The sequence below is a fragment of the Moschus berezovskii genome, chromosome 14, assembly GCF_049115385.1.
Source record: "Moschus berezovskii isolate FMDL1 chromosome 14, NW_MosBer_1.0, whole genome shotgun sequence".
Taxonomy (NCBI): Eukaryota; Metazoa; Chordata; class Mammalia; order Artiodactyla; family Moschidae; genus Moschus; species Moschus berezovskii.
Genome location: NC_142473.1, coordinates 87,888,310 through 87,907,505, shown reverse-complemented (window position 1 = coordinate 87,907,505; position 19,196 = coordinate 87,888,310). Strand labels below are relative to the sequence as shown.

General features: G+C 45.9%; 2 protein-coding genes across 2 annotated transcripts; both read right to left on the bottom strand.

The window, feature by feature from the left end:
• Positions 1-896: 896 nt before the first annotated feature.
• LOC129554201 (olfactory receptor 4D9-like) lies at positions 897-1,904 on the bottom strand. The gene has a single exon (XM_055422809.2). It carries the CDS (start codon positions 1,902-1,904, stop codon positions 897-899), a length of 1,008 nt encoding a protein of 335 aa, XP_055278784.2.
• Positions 1,905-13,906: 12,002 nt separating this feature from the next.
• On the bottom strand, positions 13,907-14,842 carry LOC129554200 (olfactory receptor 4D9). The gene has a single exon (XM_055422808.2). The coding sequence runs from the start codon at positions 14,840-14,842 to the stop codon at positions 13,907-13,909; it is 936 nt and encodes a 311-aa protein (XP_055278783.1).
• Positions 14,843-19,196: the final 4,354 nt, after the last annotated feature.

The window sequence follows — 19,196 nt, the reverse complement described above, 5'->3', positions numbered from 1 at the left end:
AATACAAACCTTTAAGATTACAGCATCAAGTCCCATCGCTTCATGGCAAATAGAAGGGGGGAAAGTGGAAGTAGTGACAGATTTTATTTGGACTCCAAAATCACTGGAGACAGTGACTGCAGCCATGATATTAAAAAACACTTGCTTCTTGGAAAGAAAGCTATGACAAATGTAAACAGCGTACTAAAAAGCAGACATATTGCTTTGGTGACAAAGGTCCATATGGTCAAAGCTATGGTTTTCCCAGTAGTCATGATAGGATGTGAGAGTTGGACTGTAAAGAAGGCTGAGCACCAAAGAATTGATGCTTTTAAACTGTGGTGTTGGAGAAGACTTTTGAGAGTCCCTTGGACTGTAAGGAGATCCACCCACTCAATCCTAAAGGAAATCAGCCCTGAATATTCATTGGAAGGACTGATGCTGAAACTGAAGCTTCAATACTTTGGCCACCTGATGTGAAGAGCTGACTCATTGGAAAAGATCCTGATGCTGGGAAAGATTGAAGGCAAAAGGAGAAGGGGGTGACAGAGGATGAGATGATTTGATAACATCACTGACTCAATGGACGTGAATTTGAGTAAATACTGGGAGATGGTGAAGCATAGCCTGGTGTGCTGTAGTCCATGAGGTCACAAAGAGTTGGACACAGCTTAGCAACTGAACAACAACAACATCATGAGCTAATGGCTCTTGGATCTGAGACTTAAGTTGCAGACAATCTCGCCATGACAAATCCTTACTGAAACAATTATTTCAGACCATCTTTATTAGAAGATTCTTCCATAGGGTAAAGATGGCCTCATCTGGCCTCATGATGGTCTATTGATAAGGGTCTTCTACTGTGTGTGAGAAAATACTTTTCAGTTCTGACTCTTCCATTCTAGACTGCATGGTATCTATTTCTTTTCAGAGGCTCCAAGTCTCTTCTTCAGTCTCCTCATGGCTGCCTTCATCTCCTGGTTCCTCAGGGTGTAGATCAGGGGGTTCAGGACAGGAATGATGAGAGTGAAGGTGACGGAAACAGCTCTGTCCATGGGGAGGGCAGAGAAGGGCCGGGCGTAGACGTAGATGCAGGGCACGAAGTGCAGGGTGACCACCGTGATGTGGGCGGTGCAGGTGGAGATGGCTTTCCTCCTGCCCTCCCCAGAGTGGGACCTCAGCATTGTCAGGATGACTGTGTAGGACACAAGCAGGAAGACGAACCACAGGGTAGAGATCAAGCCATTGTTGGAAATCATCAAGACCTCAAGGGCAAAGGTGTCAGTGCAGGCGAGTGTGAGGACCTGGGGGACGTCGCAGTAGAAACCGTCCACAACGTTGGGTCCGCAGAAGGGGAGGGGGAGCAAGAGGGAGATCTGCACAATGGAGTGGACGAAGCCCCCCGCCCAGGAGGCCACGATGAGGGCAGTGCACCGCCCCCGACTCATGACGGTCACGTAGTGAAGGGGCCTGGAGATGGCCACGTAGCGGTCAAAGGCCATGACCGAGAGAGAGAAGATGTCTGCGCCCCCGAGGAGGTGGAAGAAAAACATCTGCGTGAGGCAGCCTCTGAAGGAGATGGTCTTTCTCTCCGAAAGAAGGTCCGCCAGGACCTTGGGGGCGGTGATGGAGGAGAAGCAGATGTCCAGGACGGAGAGGTTGCGGAGCAGGAAGTACATGGGGGTCTGAAGGCGGGACTCGCAGCTCACAGTGACCATGATGAGGAGGTTGCCCAGCACGGTAGCCATGTACACCAATGATAACAAAAGAAATAAGACCCGGCTCAGTTCTCGGGACTGGGTCAGTCCTTGAAAAATAAATTCTTTCACCCTGGTATGATTTCCCTGCTCCATTGGGTCATGTTTTTTCTTCTTTCTCAACTTCCTGGAGAGAAGACAGAAAATAGAATATAGAAAAGAAATCATTAAAAACCAAAGGAGTGTGAATTATATGACTGGACTGCCTTGGGGGTTAATTTCGCAGTTGTTTTCCTTTTGGGAAAAGACGCCAACTCCTGTAGACGGTGTTTTTTGAGTTACCTCAGAGCAAAACAAAGAGTGGGTTTTCAAAGGATTAATTAATTAAAAGCTTTTCATACCGTTCATGGGGTTCTTGAGGCAAAAATACTGGAGTGGTTTGCCATTCCAGGGGTCTTCCAGTCATGGCATATAGAAGGGGAAAAAGTGGAAGCAGTGACAGATTTTATTTTCTCGGGTGCCAAAATCACTGCAGACAGTGACTGCAGCCATGAAATTAGAAGATGCTTGCTCCTTGGAAGGAAAGCTATGACAAACCTAAACAGCATATTAAAAAGCAGAGACATCACTTTGCTGACAAAGGTCTGCATAGTCAAAGCTATGGTTTTTCCAATAGTCATGTGCGGATGTGAGAGTTGGACCATTAAGAAGGCTGAGCAGGGGGAACTGATGCTTTCAAATTGTGGTGTTGGAGAAGAGTCTTGAGAGTCGCTTGAACTGCAAGGCGATCAAACCAAAGGAAATCAACACTGAATATTCATTGGAAGGACTGATGCTGAAGCTGAAGCTCCAATAGTTTGGTCACCTGATTCAAAGAGCCAACTCATTGGAAAAGACCCTGATGCTGGGGAAGATTGAGGGCAGGAGGAGAAGAGGGCATCAGAGGATGAAAATAGTTTGTTAGCATCACTGACTCAATGGACATGAATCTGAGCAAACTCCAGGACAGGGGAGCCTGGCATGCTGCAGTCCATGGGGTTGTGAAGAGTAGGACATAACTTAAGGAGTGAACACCAACAAATTAATTAAAACACCTTAATTAGTACGTTATTCTTATTAAAATTTTTATGGTCTCATCATTTTATTCTTGAAAAAGCACTGAATGCTCTGAGAAGTAAAGAGACTAACTTTGTTTTTGTTTTCAATGAACACTCATGCATCCAGTTGGTAGGAAGTAGGAAACACACGCAGGGCAACAGTAGAATACATAGTCTGTGGCTCTAATGGAAGCTTATAGCTTCTCCTTCATTTTCTTCCACCGGAGACAATCTACTTGGCATAGTCTTGCTGGATCTTCATGATACCAGTGATCAGCACCAAATGAAGGCCAGAAAGACAGTTTCTGTTTTACTTTCTCCTTAGGACGAACAGCTTTGCAGCAGCTAAGACAGTTTGACTGAGTGTGTCTCTCTTTCTTTCTTCTCTCCTTCCTTCCCTCTCATCTTCCTTCTTCTTTTCCTTCTCTTTGGTGTCTTGCTTTTCTCTGATTTCTGGGGCCCACGATCAGGACTTGGCAACTGCAGTCTCTGCTTTTCATGATGCTGTTGCCAACGACTTCGCCATCCTGGCCTCTCTCAGTCTCCCTCCCTTTCGTCACCTGCATTTGTGCGTCACTTCGGTATTTGTAGAGGCTTTAGTTTTGCACAAAGAGCAAAGATGTTAGTATCACACCCTGCTATATTTAAAATGGGTAACTAACAAGGACCTGCTGTACAGCACAGGGAACTCTGCTCAATGTTATGTGGCAGCCTGGATCGGAGGGGCTTTGGGGGAGAATGGATTTTGATACGTGTATATGTATGGCTGAGTCCCTTTGCTATTCACCTGCAACTATGATAACATTTTTAATTAGCTATACCCGGATACAAAATAAGAAGTTCAAAAGAAAAAAAATGATGTTAGTATCAGCAGACCTGAATTTGTGTGTGTGTATTCAAATTTATTTTATTGAAGTGCAGCTGATTTACAGTGCATGTACATTTCTGCTGTACTGCAAAGTGACTCAGTTACACACATACTTAGTCATTTTCATTATGGTTTATCACAGGGAACTGCTGAATATAGTTCTCTGTGCTATACAGTAGGACCCGGTTGCTTATCTATTCTGCATATGATAGGTTTGCATCTGCTAGTCCCAAACTCCCGATTCATCCCTCCCCAACCCTCATCCTTGGCAACCACAAGTCTGTTCTCTATGCAGCAGGCCTGAATTTGAATGTAGATGCTGCCACTTAATTGGCAGGTAACTCTGAGCCTCAGTTCATCATCAGTAAAACCGAGTATCATCGTGTTTGTTTTACAGGACTGTGGACCTTGAGGAGACTTGCTTAATACAGTCAACCTGAGGTGACACAGACCACATCTCCCCCATGTATAACACACTTAACATTCTGCAGGGTCAGTCTTTCACACATTTTTTTTTTGAAAATGCTGACAAAAATGCACTTTTATACTTTTGCTATAAAATATAGCTCTTTGAAATAATTGCAACTACTATCTAATCTAGCATCTCATCTCATCTAATCTAGCATCCCGTTCTGTACAATGGGATATTATTCAGTGATCACAGGAAATGAGGTTCCAAGCCAGCAAAAGATGGGGATGAAATGTTATTCATAGTATAAATGAAAGAAGCCAATCTGAAAAGGCATTTGCTGTATGATCCCACTGTATGATAGTCTAGAAATGACAATATAACAAATCATAATTGAAAGATTATAACAAAATTATAATAAAATATTAATGGCTACTGGGGGCTGGGTGTGGAGGCTGGGAGGGATAAATAGGGGAGACACAGGGAATTTTGGGGGCATCCCTGGTGGCTCAGAGGGTAAAGAATCTGCCAGCCAATGCAAGAGACTCAGGTCAGTCCCTGGGTCAGGAAGATCCCCTGGAGAAGGAATGCCAACCCACTCCAGGATTCGTGCCTGGAGAATTCCATGGTCAGAGGAGCCTGGCGGGGTGCAGTCCATGGGGTCGCAAAGAGTCAGACACGACTGAGCAACTAACACACACACACATGGGATTTTTAGGGCGCTGAAGCTATTCTGTATGTTGCTCAGATTGCAGGTGCATGACACCGTGTAAACCCATAGGAAATACAACACCAAGCGGTGTTTAAGATCAGGGTCTCAAGCTTTCAGTGGGTTGTGATCGGACTTTTCATGTGTATGGAACACCATCTTGCACAGGAACACATAGCATTCTTGCTTTCCAGTATGTGGAAGGATTTGGGTCACATACTTAAATCAGATACTCCCAGGGGAAATTCTCCACTGAAGCCAGATTTGCACTCATGATTCAGGTTAGCTTAAAATAGTATAAGTTGTTATTCTAAAGAGCTTTAAAGACATTCTACTTGTCATGCTATCGTTGTTAGTGATGCTTAAGATAATTCTCAGCAAATGCTTAGAAATCCCTTAAATCATGCTTTTAGGACGTACTGCAGTTCTTCAATACTAGGTCATTGAAGGGTAGATCTACTTTTAAAAAACATTACTAAAATCATGCAAGTACTATACTCATGACATATGTTTTATTATTCTGTCATTATTGGCAGGAAAATTGAAATACTCAGCACTAAGTGAGTTAATGGATAAAAGTGAATATCCATTATCTTTTATGGTTAAAAACCATAATCTGTTTTTATGATTAAGCTGTTAGCACTATTTGAACTATTGCTTTTTATTGGAAAGAGTAAGAATGTGATGTGTCTATTTTCCTCCCTTTTTAAAAGTAATGCTAAAATATCAGTATTGTAAACACATCTAGAATATGGAAAACTGTGATTGCAACCATCTTTCTTTTCCTCATAGTAAATGATCATGTATGACGTGGAAAGGAAACTTAAAATTTCCTTTAGCTTTCTTAACAAAAAGAGTGAGCCCTCATGCAAACCACGGACTTCAGTTAATAATAATGCATCCGTAATGGCCTGTCAGTTCTTACCCAGTGGAGCCCACTGTGGACAGTGGGAGTAATAGGGGCAACCGGGCTGGTAGTGGGGAGACGTAGTTGATGGGAGCTCTCTGTATATTTTGTCCAGTTTTTCTGTAAACTTAAAATTGGTCTAAGAAATAAAATCTGTTCCTCTGAACCCCCTGCCCCAACACATATACCAAAGGATAAAACAATTTAGAACGTTTCTACTTTGCAAAGGAACACAATTTTTAAAACACTTATTGCCGAGCTTCATTTGCCGATCCTAATTTGCTGCTGTTCTCCTATTTCCAACCCTGTTTTAAAGAGCGTATTATTTAGATGAATTCTAGTTCGGGTGTTAACAGGCATCAGTCTATTGTAATTTTACCAACAAAAAAGCTATCTTTTGCACCTTTTTGCTTTTTTTAAAATCAGCTTTGTTGAGGTGTAACTTACTTGCCATGAACTACACACATTTAAAGGTTCAGTTTGATGAGCTTTGACATATACATACACCCATGAAACCATCACCAAATTAGGATAAGGAACGTCTCCCTCACCCCAAAGTTCGCTTGTGCCCCTGAGAACCACAGAATTTTGGCACCTAAGGACTCTGTCCAAACCTGCAAAAGAGATGACCAGACCACCGCATGGCCTCTGGAGACACAAGACAGTGTCCTTAGGATGACCCCAGGCCCTCATTTAAAATGCCTGCCTGGGAAAGCACAAAGCTGCCAGGAAAATTTACTGTTTGTTCCAGCCAACATCAAAGGTGGCTCCCGTCTCCCTTGCTTAGAGCCTTTCCGGACCAGTCCTGGCAACTGTGATTATATCTCTTGAAACTTACAAGCGTCTCTTTCAAAGGACCGTTTCTTTGAATGTGATTATCATGAAGGAAGGAACCTCTGTCTCCCAGTCTGTGTGGGGGGGGCTGACTCACATAAATGCCAGAAGGCAGACAAGCCACCTGACTGCGCTGACACTGACCAGCTCTGCAATTTTCCGCTGTTTTGACTCTGCCGAGCCCTAGCTTGTCCCTCTCCTGTGATCACTCTGGGCAAAGAGGTGCGGAGCTCAGTCCTTTCACTGCTGTTCTCAGGAGCATCAGGCTGTGTTCACCTTTGGCGCTTCTTTTTCCTTCTTTCTGTGTCCTTCCCACCTTGAAGCCAGCCTTTGTTCCGCTGCTGCTGCTGCTGTTCAGTCACTCAGTCGTGTCTGACTCTTTGTGACCCCATGGACTGCAGCACGCCAGGGCTCCCTGTCCATCACCAACTTCCGGAGTTTACTCAAACTCACGTCCATTGAGTCGGTGATGCCCTCCAACCATCTCATCCTCTGTCGTCCCCGTCTCCTCCAGCCTTCAACCTTTCCCAGCATCAGAGTCTTTCCCAGTGAGTCGGCTCTTCACATCAGGTGGCCAACGTTTTGGAGCTTCAGCTTCAGTTAATGACTCGGATCTCTGGATCCCACTGTACTTTCTGTCTCATTTTCTCATCAGAACAGAACTTCACGTTGCGAACTTTCCTCCTGTTCTCTTTCCTTTGAAGGCAAAGCTGCACAAAGCTAATTTTCTTGGCTTTTACTCCCAGTGACCTCCGTTCCGTTCCGTCGCTCAGTCGTGTCCGACTCTCTGCGACTCCGTGGACTGTAGCCCACCAGGCTTCTCCGTCCATGGGGTTCTCCAGGCAAGAATACTGGAGTAGGTTACCGTTTCCTTCTCCAGGGGATCTTCCCGACCCAGGGATCGAACTCGGGTCTCCCGCATTGGAGGCAGACGCTTTAACCTCTGAGCCACCAGGGAAGCCCCCCAGTGACCTATGAATCCATTAATAACTCCCCAAAGATTTCATCCCCTTCAAATGTTTTCTGTTTTTAAAAGGGCCAGTTACTTATTTTTCAGAGTAAATATTTTAAAAGATTTTTGAAATAAAGTGATCAGAACGTATGCAGCTTTTTAGTTTTATAGATAATGCACAGAGGATTTATTTTTAAAAATTTTGAACTACAGTGGGAAGTATTGTGGCTCAGAAAGAAGATACCAGCTTCGGAGATATGAACTCTGAGGACTTCATGAAGCAACAGTGGAAGGTTTAAAGGCATCTAAACTCCAGGATGTTTAGTCTTTTCATGAGTGAAATGGGAACACACACTGCCTCAGGTCCCTTTGTAAGCAGGCAAGGTCTACTCGGTATTACACAATATTAAATGGATTCATCGATCCAGGTGATTTCCAGACCTTTGCAGCTTTTTAAAAAAATTTTCTTTTCATTTTTTTAAAAATTAGAAATATTTTTGACTGCACCATGTGACATGTGGGAGCTTAGTTCCCGACCAGGGATCCAGCCTGTGCCCCTTGCATGGAAGCATAGTCTTAACCCCTGGACTTCCAGGTAAGTCCTCTGGAACTTTTAAAAAATAAATATATGTCAATTTATTTTTTAAGTATAGTTGACTTATAATATTGTATTAGTTTCAGGTATACAGCAAAGTGATTCGGTTTTATGTATGTATATATGTAAATATCTATGTTCTTAAAAAAATTGTTTCCATTATAACATAGTTTATAACAAGATATTGAATATAGTTTCCTATGCTATATAATAAATTCTTGTTGATCTATTTTAATATATGACAGTGTGTACTTGTTAATCCCAATTTATCCCCACCCCCTACCCCTGCTGTAGACTTTTGGAGCTTTAATTCTCAATTGTTTTAAATGGTGTTGCCCTCAATTATCTTGTGATGAGTCTAGGACTGTATTCTGTCTATTGCTTATCAGCCTCTGAATCTCAGTTAACCTATAAATCTCAAGTGTGTCTTGAAAGGTAACTGATGGCTGACTGGTGGCAAGAAGTGCCAGGGGCAGTTCGTCCTAGTGGTGAGAAGAATGGGCTTTGAAACCCAAACGCAGGAGATTTGGTGCAGAAGGGAGTGGTAACAGTGGTCACGTCTCTGACCCAACTGAAAAATGCTGAAAATGTTGCTCCTCCCTCCAGGGGATCTTTGGCAGCTAAGAGAGCGAACTCGGAAGGGGGAGGATAGACCTCTGTGTGTGTGTCTGTCTGCAACAGGACAGAAGTAAAGAAGCAGAAAAGGATTGTTTATGTTGGCTTTAGTGTTTGCTTTTGGTGAGAACGAGCTCAAGACCCTAAGAACTTCTTTAGAAGCAGGTCCAGGGACCAATCGAGAGGGTAACATACACACAACTATACGTAAAATAGATGGCTAGTGGGGAGCTGCTGATAGCACGCGGGGCTCAGCTGGCTGCCCTGCGATGGCCTAGAGGGTGGGGTGGGGAGGGGACATATGTGTGCACACGGCTGATTCACTTTGCTGTACTGCGGAAACCAGCACAACATTGTAATTATATTTCAATTAAAAAATAAATGCACTGCTCATAAAAGAAACCCTCATGAAAGCAAAATGACAACTTCTAAAGGGAATATTTTAATCTAAACAATAAAGTTTAAGAATAATTAAAAAAAAAAAAAGGGCCAGAGAAACCCATTCTGATAAAACAGGCTAGGGAATTCCTTGGCCATCCTGTGGTCAGGACTCCGTGCTTTCACTGCTTGGGCCTGGGTCCGAACCCTGGTTGGGAACCTAAGATCTTGAGAGCTGAAGGCTCAGCTGAAATGCAAAACAACAGTGGCAACCAAACAGTGACATCCCCCAACCAAAACAGGCTTAATGAACGTCGTGGAGCCCCCAACTTGAGGGACTCCTCACCCCCTCAGCTATCACCAAGCGTGTGCCCCCTGGACCCTCTTGACAAACTGACCTCTCTCTGCTGCTCACGGACCCTTCCGAATACTGCAGGGCTGACTGTGCTGCATCTCTGCAGGGCTGAGCTTTACTGTCCAGCGTCCTCTCCCTTTCAGGAGCATTGTTACCATTCAGGGTATTTCTGAAATCCACAATAAGGTTTTCCCAGCTGGTGGTGCACGGCACACAGGCACAGACCTACAGTCAGACACTTGGGCCTGCTCCCCAAAGCCCCCAAATAATGCCACTTAGAGCTCCTGACTTCTAACCCCTGCCTGAGAAGTAGTGCCAGTCGTCCAGTGGCATACGCTGATCTCAGGAGTCATCGGTGCTCAGGAACAGTCCCCTTTAAGGCGGACATGCAGCTGGGGGTTGGCCACACAGTATCTTCTCTCCTGCTGCTGAAGGCACAGGGCAGGCTCCAAGAATCGCCTCCGCGTGGTCCTGCCACCCAGCCCTATGGTGCGCTGAGTGCCAGCCCCTCAGCTCTGGGCGTGCTTCCAGATGTGACAGTTGAACTTGAGTAGCCAGACTTTCCTAATGGGATGCCCTTCCCTTGAGTCTTATTAAGAGATTGAACACGCACCGGAAAGCGTATGCGAACCTGCACATTTTGGTTTTGAAATTCTCCTAGTGCAGGGGAGGACTGACTTCTCTTAGATCTTCTGATTAGAACCCAACTATCTTTGCCTGAAGGGCTCATGGGGACAGACGGAGGATTCTGTCTCCTTAAGAGGCGGGAACTCAGGGGAAATGAATAGAACTCCCAGGAGGGTGTGTGTCAGCCCATTTCATTTCACTTCTTTCTTTCTCTCTCTTTTTTTAAGGCAGGTAGTTTGCTTGTTGTCCTGGTAGTATACATAATGAGATGCATCATAGAGGCTTGGAGATGCATTGTTTCTTGTTTTCCCCCCGAACTTCTCATACCCAGAAGGCATGTAAATGACAGAGGATGGGTTGGTGCCATTCACCTCTAAATATTTACTGAGTGTCTCCCTTGTTCCAGGCCCTGTGAGCCCCAAACTCCATTCCCCCCCACCCCCCGCTCTTATTTTCAATAGCATTTTTGAAACCTTGTCTGTCACCATATACCCATGGCTTGTCTCACTTGGATACAGGGCACACCTTTGACTCAAAATGTCTAAAATAGATCTGATCATTACTCTCAAGAACTAAACACATCTGGCACTTCCCTGATGGCCCAGTGGCTAAGACTCTGTGCTCCCAAAGCAGGGGGCCCAGGTTCAATCCTTGGTCAGGGAATCGGATTCCACACGCAGCAACTAACTCTTTGCACGCCACAGTGAGAGATCCTGCGTGTTGCAGTGAAGACCTGGGACAGCCAGGTCTTTTTCTGTAAAAATAACAAATATTTTTACAGAACTAGGACTCCCTTGGTGGTCCAGCGGCTAAGAATCCGCCTGCTAATGCAGGGGGTCTGGGTTCCATCCTGGGTCTGGGGAGATTCCACAGGCTGTGGGGAGCTAAGCCTGTGGGCCACAAGTATTGAAGCCCCAGAGCTCGTGCTCTGCAACAGAAGCCACGGCAGTGAGCAGTCTGTGTGCCACATCTGGAGAGCAGTCCCGAGCTTCTGCAGCTGGAGAAAGGCCGAGCACAGCAGTGGAGGCCCTGTGCAGCCAAAAAAAAAAAAAAAAAGAAAGCCTCAGCCCTTCTTTCGGGGTACCTGGCACTATTATTCTCCTGTCACATGGACTCAGTATCTCTGAAATACCTCTGACGCTTCCCTCTACCCTTTTTTTTTTTTGGAAGGGGGAGGTCTTTTGTAACTCTTCCTGAATCAGTTGCTTTTAGGTTTCTCTCAACATTTGCAATCATTTTTTCCTAGTTTATTTGGAGGACTTGTCAGTTCCTGCTCTAACATTCGTGCTCGTGTGCCACCCCTTGCCTTGTGTGTGGACTGGACTTGGTTACTTGCTTCTAAGGATGAGATGCTGGCAGAAACGATAGCCTGCCCCTGCCCAGGTTAGGCTCTGAGAGCCCGTGACTTCTGGCTTTTTTGCTGACACAGTCTTTTCCTCCTTGTTTGTGCACTCTGGTGAAGGAAGGTGCCCTGTGAGAGAGGCCCACGAGGGTTAGAACCTGGGGTGACCTCCAGCCACAGCCAGGAAGGGGCGGCGGCCCTCAGGCCAGTGGCTCACAATATGAGTGAGCTTGGAAGCCGACCCTTCCCCAGTCGAAGCCTGAGATAAGACTGCAGCTCTCAGCTCATGTCTTTACTGCGGCCTTGTGAGCGATTCTCTGCAGAAGACGTAGCTAAGCTGTGCCTGGATCCCCAACTCACACAAACTGTGACTTAAGAAATGTGTGTGGGACTCCCTTGGGTACCGGGGGTGGGAATACCTGCCATTGCAGGGGACACGGGTTCTGTCCCTGGTCGGGGAGCATGCTACGTGCCTCAGAGCAAGTAAGCCTGTGGGCCACAGCTGCTGAACCCACACTCTGGAGCCCTCAAGCCTGAACGACTGTGCCTGCTTGCTGCAACTGCTGAAGCCCGTGCGCTCTGGAGCCCGAGCCCCGCAAGAGAAGCTGCCACAAAGATGGGAAGCCTGCCCACTGCAGCTAGAGGAAGCCCATGTGCAGAAATGAAGACCCAGCACAGCCACAAATAAGTAGATGAAAAGAAATGGGTGCTGTTTTAAGCCACTAAGTTTTGGGGTGATGTGTTACGCAGCAATCACTCACTAGCATCGAACTGAGCTAACAGTCTATTATCGAGTAAGAGCTAAGTGGACAATACTCTCTTCAGACTCAAAAGACAAGTTATGTGACAGTAAGAGCAGCAGGGCTCTGCAGGGCTGGAATCCCACGGGTGATTCAGTATAGTTTCTGAGGTGCTGACCACACTTGCATCTTGGAAACTAGGCTGAAGCAGCCTGACCCTTCTTTGAATTTTCCAAAGACATCCCGAACGACAGGATCACTCCTGAATTAGCCCATTTGTGTATATAGATACATTTATGTGCTCATGAAAAATATCATGGAAGTTTAAAATCAATGTTTCTGGAGTGGGAAAAAACATCACAAATGATAGGGCCAAATATATGGAATGTGTGTAGAATAAACTAGAATCAGTTCAATATCTAATCGTTCCTTAATAAAATGTCCCTGCTTGGAGAAAAAATCTGTATATATATATGGATCCAAGTGATTATCTGATGTTGTGGTGACAGACAAGTTCATTTAATGGTCTTCTGAATTCAACTGCTTTTCCTCACTGTGCTTTATCAGGTTGTTTTGCATGTTGTAAATGGTCCAAGTCAGCTTCCTGAACAACTTTTCCTAGGTTACAGTCGTTTGTGGGGTCCTGCACTTGGGAACCGGCTGCCCTGGTAGCTCAGCTGGTAAAGAATCCGCTTGCAATGCAGGAGACTGCAATTCTATTCCCGGGTTAGGAAGATCCCCTAGAGGAAGGCATGGCAACCCACTTCTAGTATTCTTGCCTGGAGAACCCCCATGGACAGAGGAGCCTGGCGGGCTGCAGTCCATGGGGTCGCAAAGAGTCGGACAGGGCTGAGCGACACACACACACTTGGGAACACAAACTCTGACGGTATAGATCTTTGATTATTTAAAACTTTGCCCAGTCACAGAGGTTTTGCTCAAGGTAAAGTCAACAGAGAAGTAGGGGAAAAAGACACCTTTGTGAAAAGTATAGAGGAGCTGGAGAGCAATGGTACCAGAGTAAAGATAGAACCAGGCAGTAAAGGGTTATTCTACAGATGGATCCAAGTGAAGACATGCGGATGTCTTTACTGGGACTTCAGTGCTTGGAGTAAGAATGTCTCATGTTGGAAAATAATTCAGAACGTTTTTGAGTGGTGGAAATAGAATAGGACACTGGGAAGGACAGTAAGAAGAAGACGCTCATCTCCATAGGAGCCTCTGTATTGATAAACGCTGGCTCACAACAGGCGCTCCCAGGCGGTGCTGCTGGTCGGGACTCTGCCTGCCCATGCAGGAGATGCTGCTTCAGTCCCTGGGTCAGGAAAGTTAGATTTGCTTATCTCATGTCTCTTTCACTTCAGTCTGGTTCTCTGTGCATTTCAAGTGTCCAGTGCTCCTTCCAGCGAACATTTCTGTGTTTTAAGAGGCTCCTTACCACAGTGTCCTGGTCCCTGTGCTCTGATCTGACCGTGATTTCTTGGCAATGAGTCACACATGTCAAAGAGGCTTCTGGTGCTCACCGTTTTTCATGTGCTTTTCTCTTCTTTCTGGGCGCAGAGCTAGATTACATTCCCCAGACTCCCTTGCAGTTAGTCGGGGCCATAGGACTAAAGGCTGGAATGCAGTCTACTTTCAGGACTGGCTCAAATGCCCCCCTGTCCTGTGTATGTATATATATTTGGTCACATCAAGCAGCTTTCAGGATCTTAGTTCCCTGACCAGGGATTGAACAACTAGACTGCCAGAGAAGCCCCTAATATTTATGTCTGAATTCTGGTATTATCTCGTCCTCAGAGATGCTAAACCCTTTCTGAATGCCCTAGCTGTTTCTTCAGCCTCCGCATGGCTGCCTTCATCTCCTGGTTCCTCAGGGTGTAGATCAGGGGGTTCAGCAGAGGGGAGATGACAGTGAAGGTCACAGAGACGGCCTTATCGGTGGGGAGGGCAGAGAAGGGCCGGGCGTAGACGTAGATGCAGGGCACGAAGTGCAGGGTGACCACCGTGATGTGGGCGGTGCAGGTGGAGATGGCTTTCCTCCTGCCCTCCCCAGAGTGGGACCTCAGCATCGTCAGGATGACTGTGTAGGAGATGAGGAGAAAGAAGAATATGAACCAACTGACTAGCCCATTGTTGGAAATCATCAGGAGCTCCAGAGAAGATGTGTCGGTGCAGGCGAGTGTGAGGACCTGGGGGACGTCGCAGTAGAAAGTGTCCAGGACGTTGGGTCCGCAGAAGGGGAGGGGGAGCAAGAGGGAGATCTGCACGATGGAGTGGACGAAGCCCCCCCACCAGGAGGCCACGATGAGGGCAGTGCACCGCCCCCGACTCATGACGGTCAGATAGTGAAGGGGTCTTGAGATGGCCACGTAGCGGTCAAAGGCCATGACCGAGAGGGAAAACACATCCGCTCCCCCGAGCAGGTGAAAGAAGAACATCTGAGAGACACAGCCATTGAAGGAGATGGCCTTCCTCTCTGAGAGCAGATCAGCCAGGACCTTAGGAGCTGTGATGGAGGAAAAGCAGATGTCGAGAACCGACAGGTTGCGGAGCAGGAAGTACATGGGGGTGTGGAGACGCGATTCCCAGGTGACCGTGACCATGATGAGCAGGTTTCCCAGCAGAGTCGTCATGTAAACCAGGAGCAAGAAGACGAACAAGACCCAGCTGAGCTCTCGAGACTGGGTAATGCCCAGGAAGATGAATTCTTTTACTCTGGTGTAATTTCCCTGGTCCATGGGCCCACAGGTTCTTTTTCAGGTGTACCTCTGGAAGAAGTAACAGCACAGTTAAAGGGTGCATTGAGAGACCCACCCTTGTCTTTTCTGTCAGTCGGGTTTTGGTGCTGGCCTGGGAAGTTCTTTATTTTCTGAGCGGGCTCTGTGTCTGCAATTCTGTTTGCCATTGTGAGGGAGAAGATGACCCACATTTCTGATGGGAGTCGGTCGAGCAGGTCGGTTCTATCACTGTTGGCCACTGAAACACAGGCTCTGTGAACCTATTCAATTCTACTGTAAGATGAGACACTTGCCATTGTAAGAATACATTTTAGGACACGTGAAGAATTTGGGTTCTCCAAAGACATCACTATGAGAATTGAAAGAACCCTTAAATGGAAGAAGATATTTACAATACTTACAGCTGAGCACAGACTGACATCCAGAGTATGGAAACAGCTTCTACAAATCAGTAAAAGAAGACAGATGAGCAAAGCAGAAAATGGCCAAAGACAGGAACCAAGACTTCACCGAAGGCTTTTCCTGGTGGCTCCGTGGTGAAGAATCTGCCTGCCAGTGCAGGAGACGTGGGTTTGATCTCTGGTCGGGGAAGATCCCGCTCGCCGTAGAGCAACTAAGCCCTTGAGCCCCAGGTATCGAGCCTGTGCTCCAGAGCCTGGGAGCCGCAACTACGGAGCCCGAGCACCCTAGAGCCCAGTTCTGCACTGCAGGAGAAGCCGCCGCCAGGAGGAGCCCGCACACCGCAACTAGGGAGGAGTTCCTGCTCCCTGCAGCTAGAAAGAGTCTGCACAGCTAGGAAGACCCAGCACAGCTGAAATGACAAATACACATTTAGTAGAAAAAAATTCACAACAGAGCATCCAAAAGCGGATTCAGCGTCATTAATTACCAGGGAAACGCAAATTAAAATTGCAGCAAGAAACTGCTGTGCATACACAAAATGGTTGAGTTAGAAAAGATGAAAAGTATCAAGTGATGGTGAGGCTATGGGACAGTTGGAACCCTGCTGGAGGGGTGTAAAATAACCACTTTGCTGTTTGACTATATCTGCTAATACTGATATATTTATTAGCTATTATTTGAAGATGCAGATCTATATGTATCTCTCTGTCATCTATCTACCATCTCCATCTTAAGAACAATAGATTCTGTTCTTAGGACATATGGACATGTGTTGTGTCTACTGGAAGACATATCCTAGAATATTCATAGCACTGTTTGTAATGGCCGCAAATGGGAGAAGGGCACAAATACCCGCTAATAGTAGAACAGATAAACTGTTAAATTCACACAGTGCTACGTAGCAATGGGAGAGACCTCACTACATGTAACAACACACAGTTCAGTTCAGTTCAGTCGCTCAGTCGTGTCCGACTCTCCGCGACCCCATGAATCACAGCACGCCAGGCCTCCCTGTCCATCACCAACTCCCGGAGTACACTCAAACTCATGTCCACAGAGTCGGTGATGCCATCCAGCCATCTCATTCTCCGTCATCCGCTTCTCCTCCCGCCCCCAACCTTTCCCAGCATCAGAGTCTTTTCCAGTGAGTCAACTTGTCGCATGAGGTGGCCAAAGTATTGCAGTTTCAGCTTTAGCATCAGTCCTTCCAATGAACATCCAGGACTGATCTCCTTTAGAATGGACTGGTTGGATCTCCTTGCAGTATAAGGGCTCAAGAGTCTTCTCCAACACCACAGTTCAAAAGCATCGATTCTTCGGCGATCAGCTTTCTTCACAAACAACACACAAGGGTCTCACGAATATGCGGAGCCAAATGATCCAGGCACAGAAGATGCACACACTCCCATTTTGTTCACATAAAGACCCGAGATGGGCAAAACTAAAGGGAACACAAAGGAGGCTTTTGAAGTGCTGATAATGTTCTGTTTCTTTGATCTGGGTACTTGTTGCAAAGATATATTCAGCTTGTGTGGAAGTTCATCAGACTCTAGGCTTATGTACATTTTTCTCTATGTATGTACATTGTACTTCAGTAAAATGTTCAAAAATATAAGCCTGGCAATGACTTTATTATAGTTTAGTCTCATGTCTAAAGGCTGCATTTCATTTCAAGGAAAATTTAATTGACTACTCTGGATGATTCCCTGGAGAAGGAAATGGCAACCCGCTCCAGTATTTTTGCCTGGGAAATGCCAAGGACAGAGGACCCGGTGGGCGACATACAGTCCACGGGGTCACAAAAGAGTAGAACATGCCTTAGTGACCAAACAACATTTTCATAATTATTATTTTAAAACAAATAAACTGATAGCTTATATCAAATAGAACCTGAAAAGTATCTTGTCTTTCTCTTATTTATTTACTTTCCGTTCCGTTCCGTCGCTCAGTCGTGTCCGACTCTATGCGACCCCGTGGACTGTAGCCTACCAGGCTTCTCCGTCCATGGGATTCTCCAGGCAAGAATACTGGAGTGGGTTACCGTTTCCTTCTCCAGGGGATCTTCCCAACCCAGGGATCGAACCCGGGTCTCCCGCATTGGAGGCAGATGCTTTAACCTCTGAGCCACTTTAGGTCCTCCCAAATCCTTGTCTTGTGCAGTTTCCCTGCTATAGTTCTGTCTCTGATTCTGGTTTTAATTCCTCTATTCCTCCATCCCCACTCCTCTTGCTTTTCTAATCATAGAAAGTCTTATAAGTTAGTCGTTCAGTCGTGTCTGACTCTTTGCAAACCCATGGACTGTAACCTGCCAGCCTCCTCTGCCCATGGAATTCTCTAGGCAAGAATACTGAAGTGGGTTGCCATTTCCTTCTCCAAATCTTAGCAAAACATCCTTTAAAGAGCACGGTTCCCCAGGCAGAATTCTCCTTTTATTCACACAGAAAAACAAGATAAAAGCCCCTGTTTCATTTCATTGCCATTATTGCTTGTTCTTTCTGTCGACAAGGTGGAGTGATAAGAATAATGTTACTGTGATAAGAAGAAATCTTCAGAATCATGGTCACAGGGAATTTCAGCTCTCAAGAATCCTCATATTCCCCACACTAACTACTTACCATAACCAATGGAGAAATCGTCCTCAAAGTCTTTGGTTAATCCGGAACGTAGATGTATTTTCATTGACACCACCATCTTGTTCTAGAATCTTTCTTTTGGATCCTGGAGTGATAAGTGAATGGTTTTCAAGTCTTCTGCTCAGGAAGCCACTGTGACAAGATTAAAAGCTTCTGCGTCACTTCTTCTCCCTTCCTTCTTGCTCCTGTTTTTCTTCTCTATTTATGTTTTTTTTTCCTTCCTCTATGTACCATTTCTAGGGTTCTCTAGAACCCTAATACAGAACCAATAAGATCTGTATTTATATCTGTATCCATCACATCTATGGGGCTTCCCTGGTAGCTCAGCTGGTAAAGAATCCGCTTGCAATGCAGCAGGCCCCAGTTTGATTCCTGGATCAGGAAGATCCCCTGGAGAAGGGATAGGCTACCCTCTCCAGTATTCTTGGGCTTCCCTGGCGGCTCAACTGGTAAAGAATCTGCCTGCAATGCGGGTGACCTGGGTTTTCTTTTTTTCTTTCCTTCCCCTGCATACCATCTCCATGGCTGTGTTAGGGTTTTCAGCAGCAGGGCCAGTAAGATCAGTATTGATGTTTGTGTCCATCATGCAGACATATGTATATATATATGTACACATATGCACAGTTAGTGAGAGAATTATTCTGCAAAATTTACTCATGCTGCTCTGGAGGTTGAGAAGTCCCTCAGTCTGCCTTCTGCGAACTGGAGACCCAGGAAAGCTGACAGTGGAATTCAGTCCGAGTTCAATGACCTGAGGACTAGAGGAGCCAATGGTATAAATGATGAGCTGGCCGAACCCAAGCTGTGAGGCCAAAATAAGGGGTCCAAGGACTTCCTTGTTGGTCCAGTGGCTAAGACACCACGCTTCCACTGCCAGGGGCATGGGTTTGATTCCTGGTCAGGGAACCAAGATCCCACATGCTGCACTGTGTGGCCAAAAATAAATAATAAAATGGAAACTGGATTTTTTTTTCTTTTCTCTTTCTTTCTTAAAAAAAAAAGATAAAGAATGGGGGTGCATTTCTCCTTCCTCCACCTCGTTTGTTCTATTGGGGTCCTCAATAGGTGGGAGGATATCCACCTACCGGGGGACGGGTGACTAATCTGATTTACTGAGTCCCCAAATCCAAACGCTAATCTCATCTGAAACAGCCTCTCAGACACACCCAGCAGCCAGTTTTAATCTGAATCCCTGCGGCCAGTCCAGTTGACACATAAAAGTCATCATCATGATGACTTTGAGGAAATGGTGACTCTAACACAGATCCTCTCCTGAAGGCGTTTACAGTTAAGAAGCGTGTTGCAGCTTGTGGAGTCGG

What these genes read in the sequence shown, in the direction of transcription:
- LOC129554201 (XM_055422809.2), bottom strand. Translation starts at nt 1,904, where the DNA reads ATGATTTCTTTTCTATATTCTATTTTCTGTCTTCTCTCCAGGAAGTTG.
- LOC129554200 (XM_055422808.2), bottom strand. Translation starts at nt 14,842, where the DNA reads ATGGACCAGGGAAATTACACCAGAGTAAAAGAATTCATCTTCCTGGGC.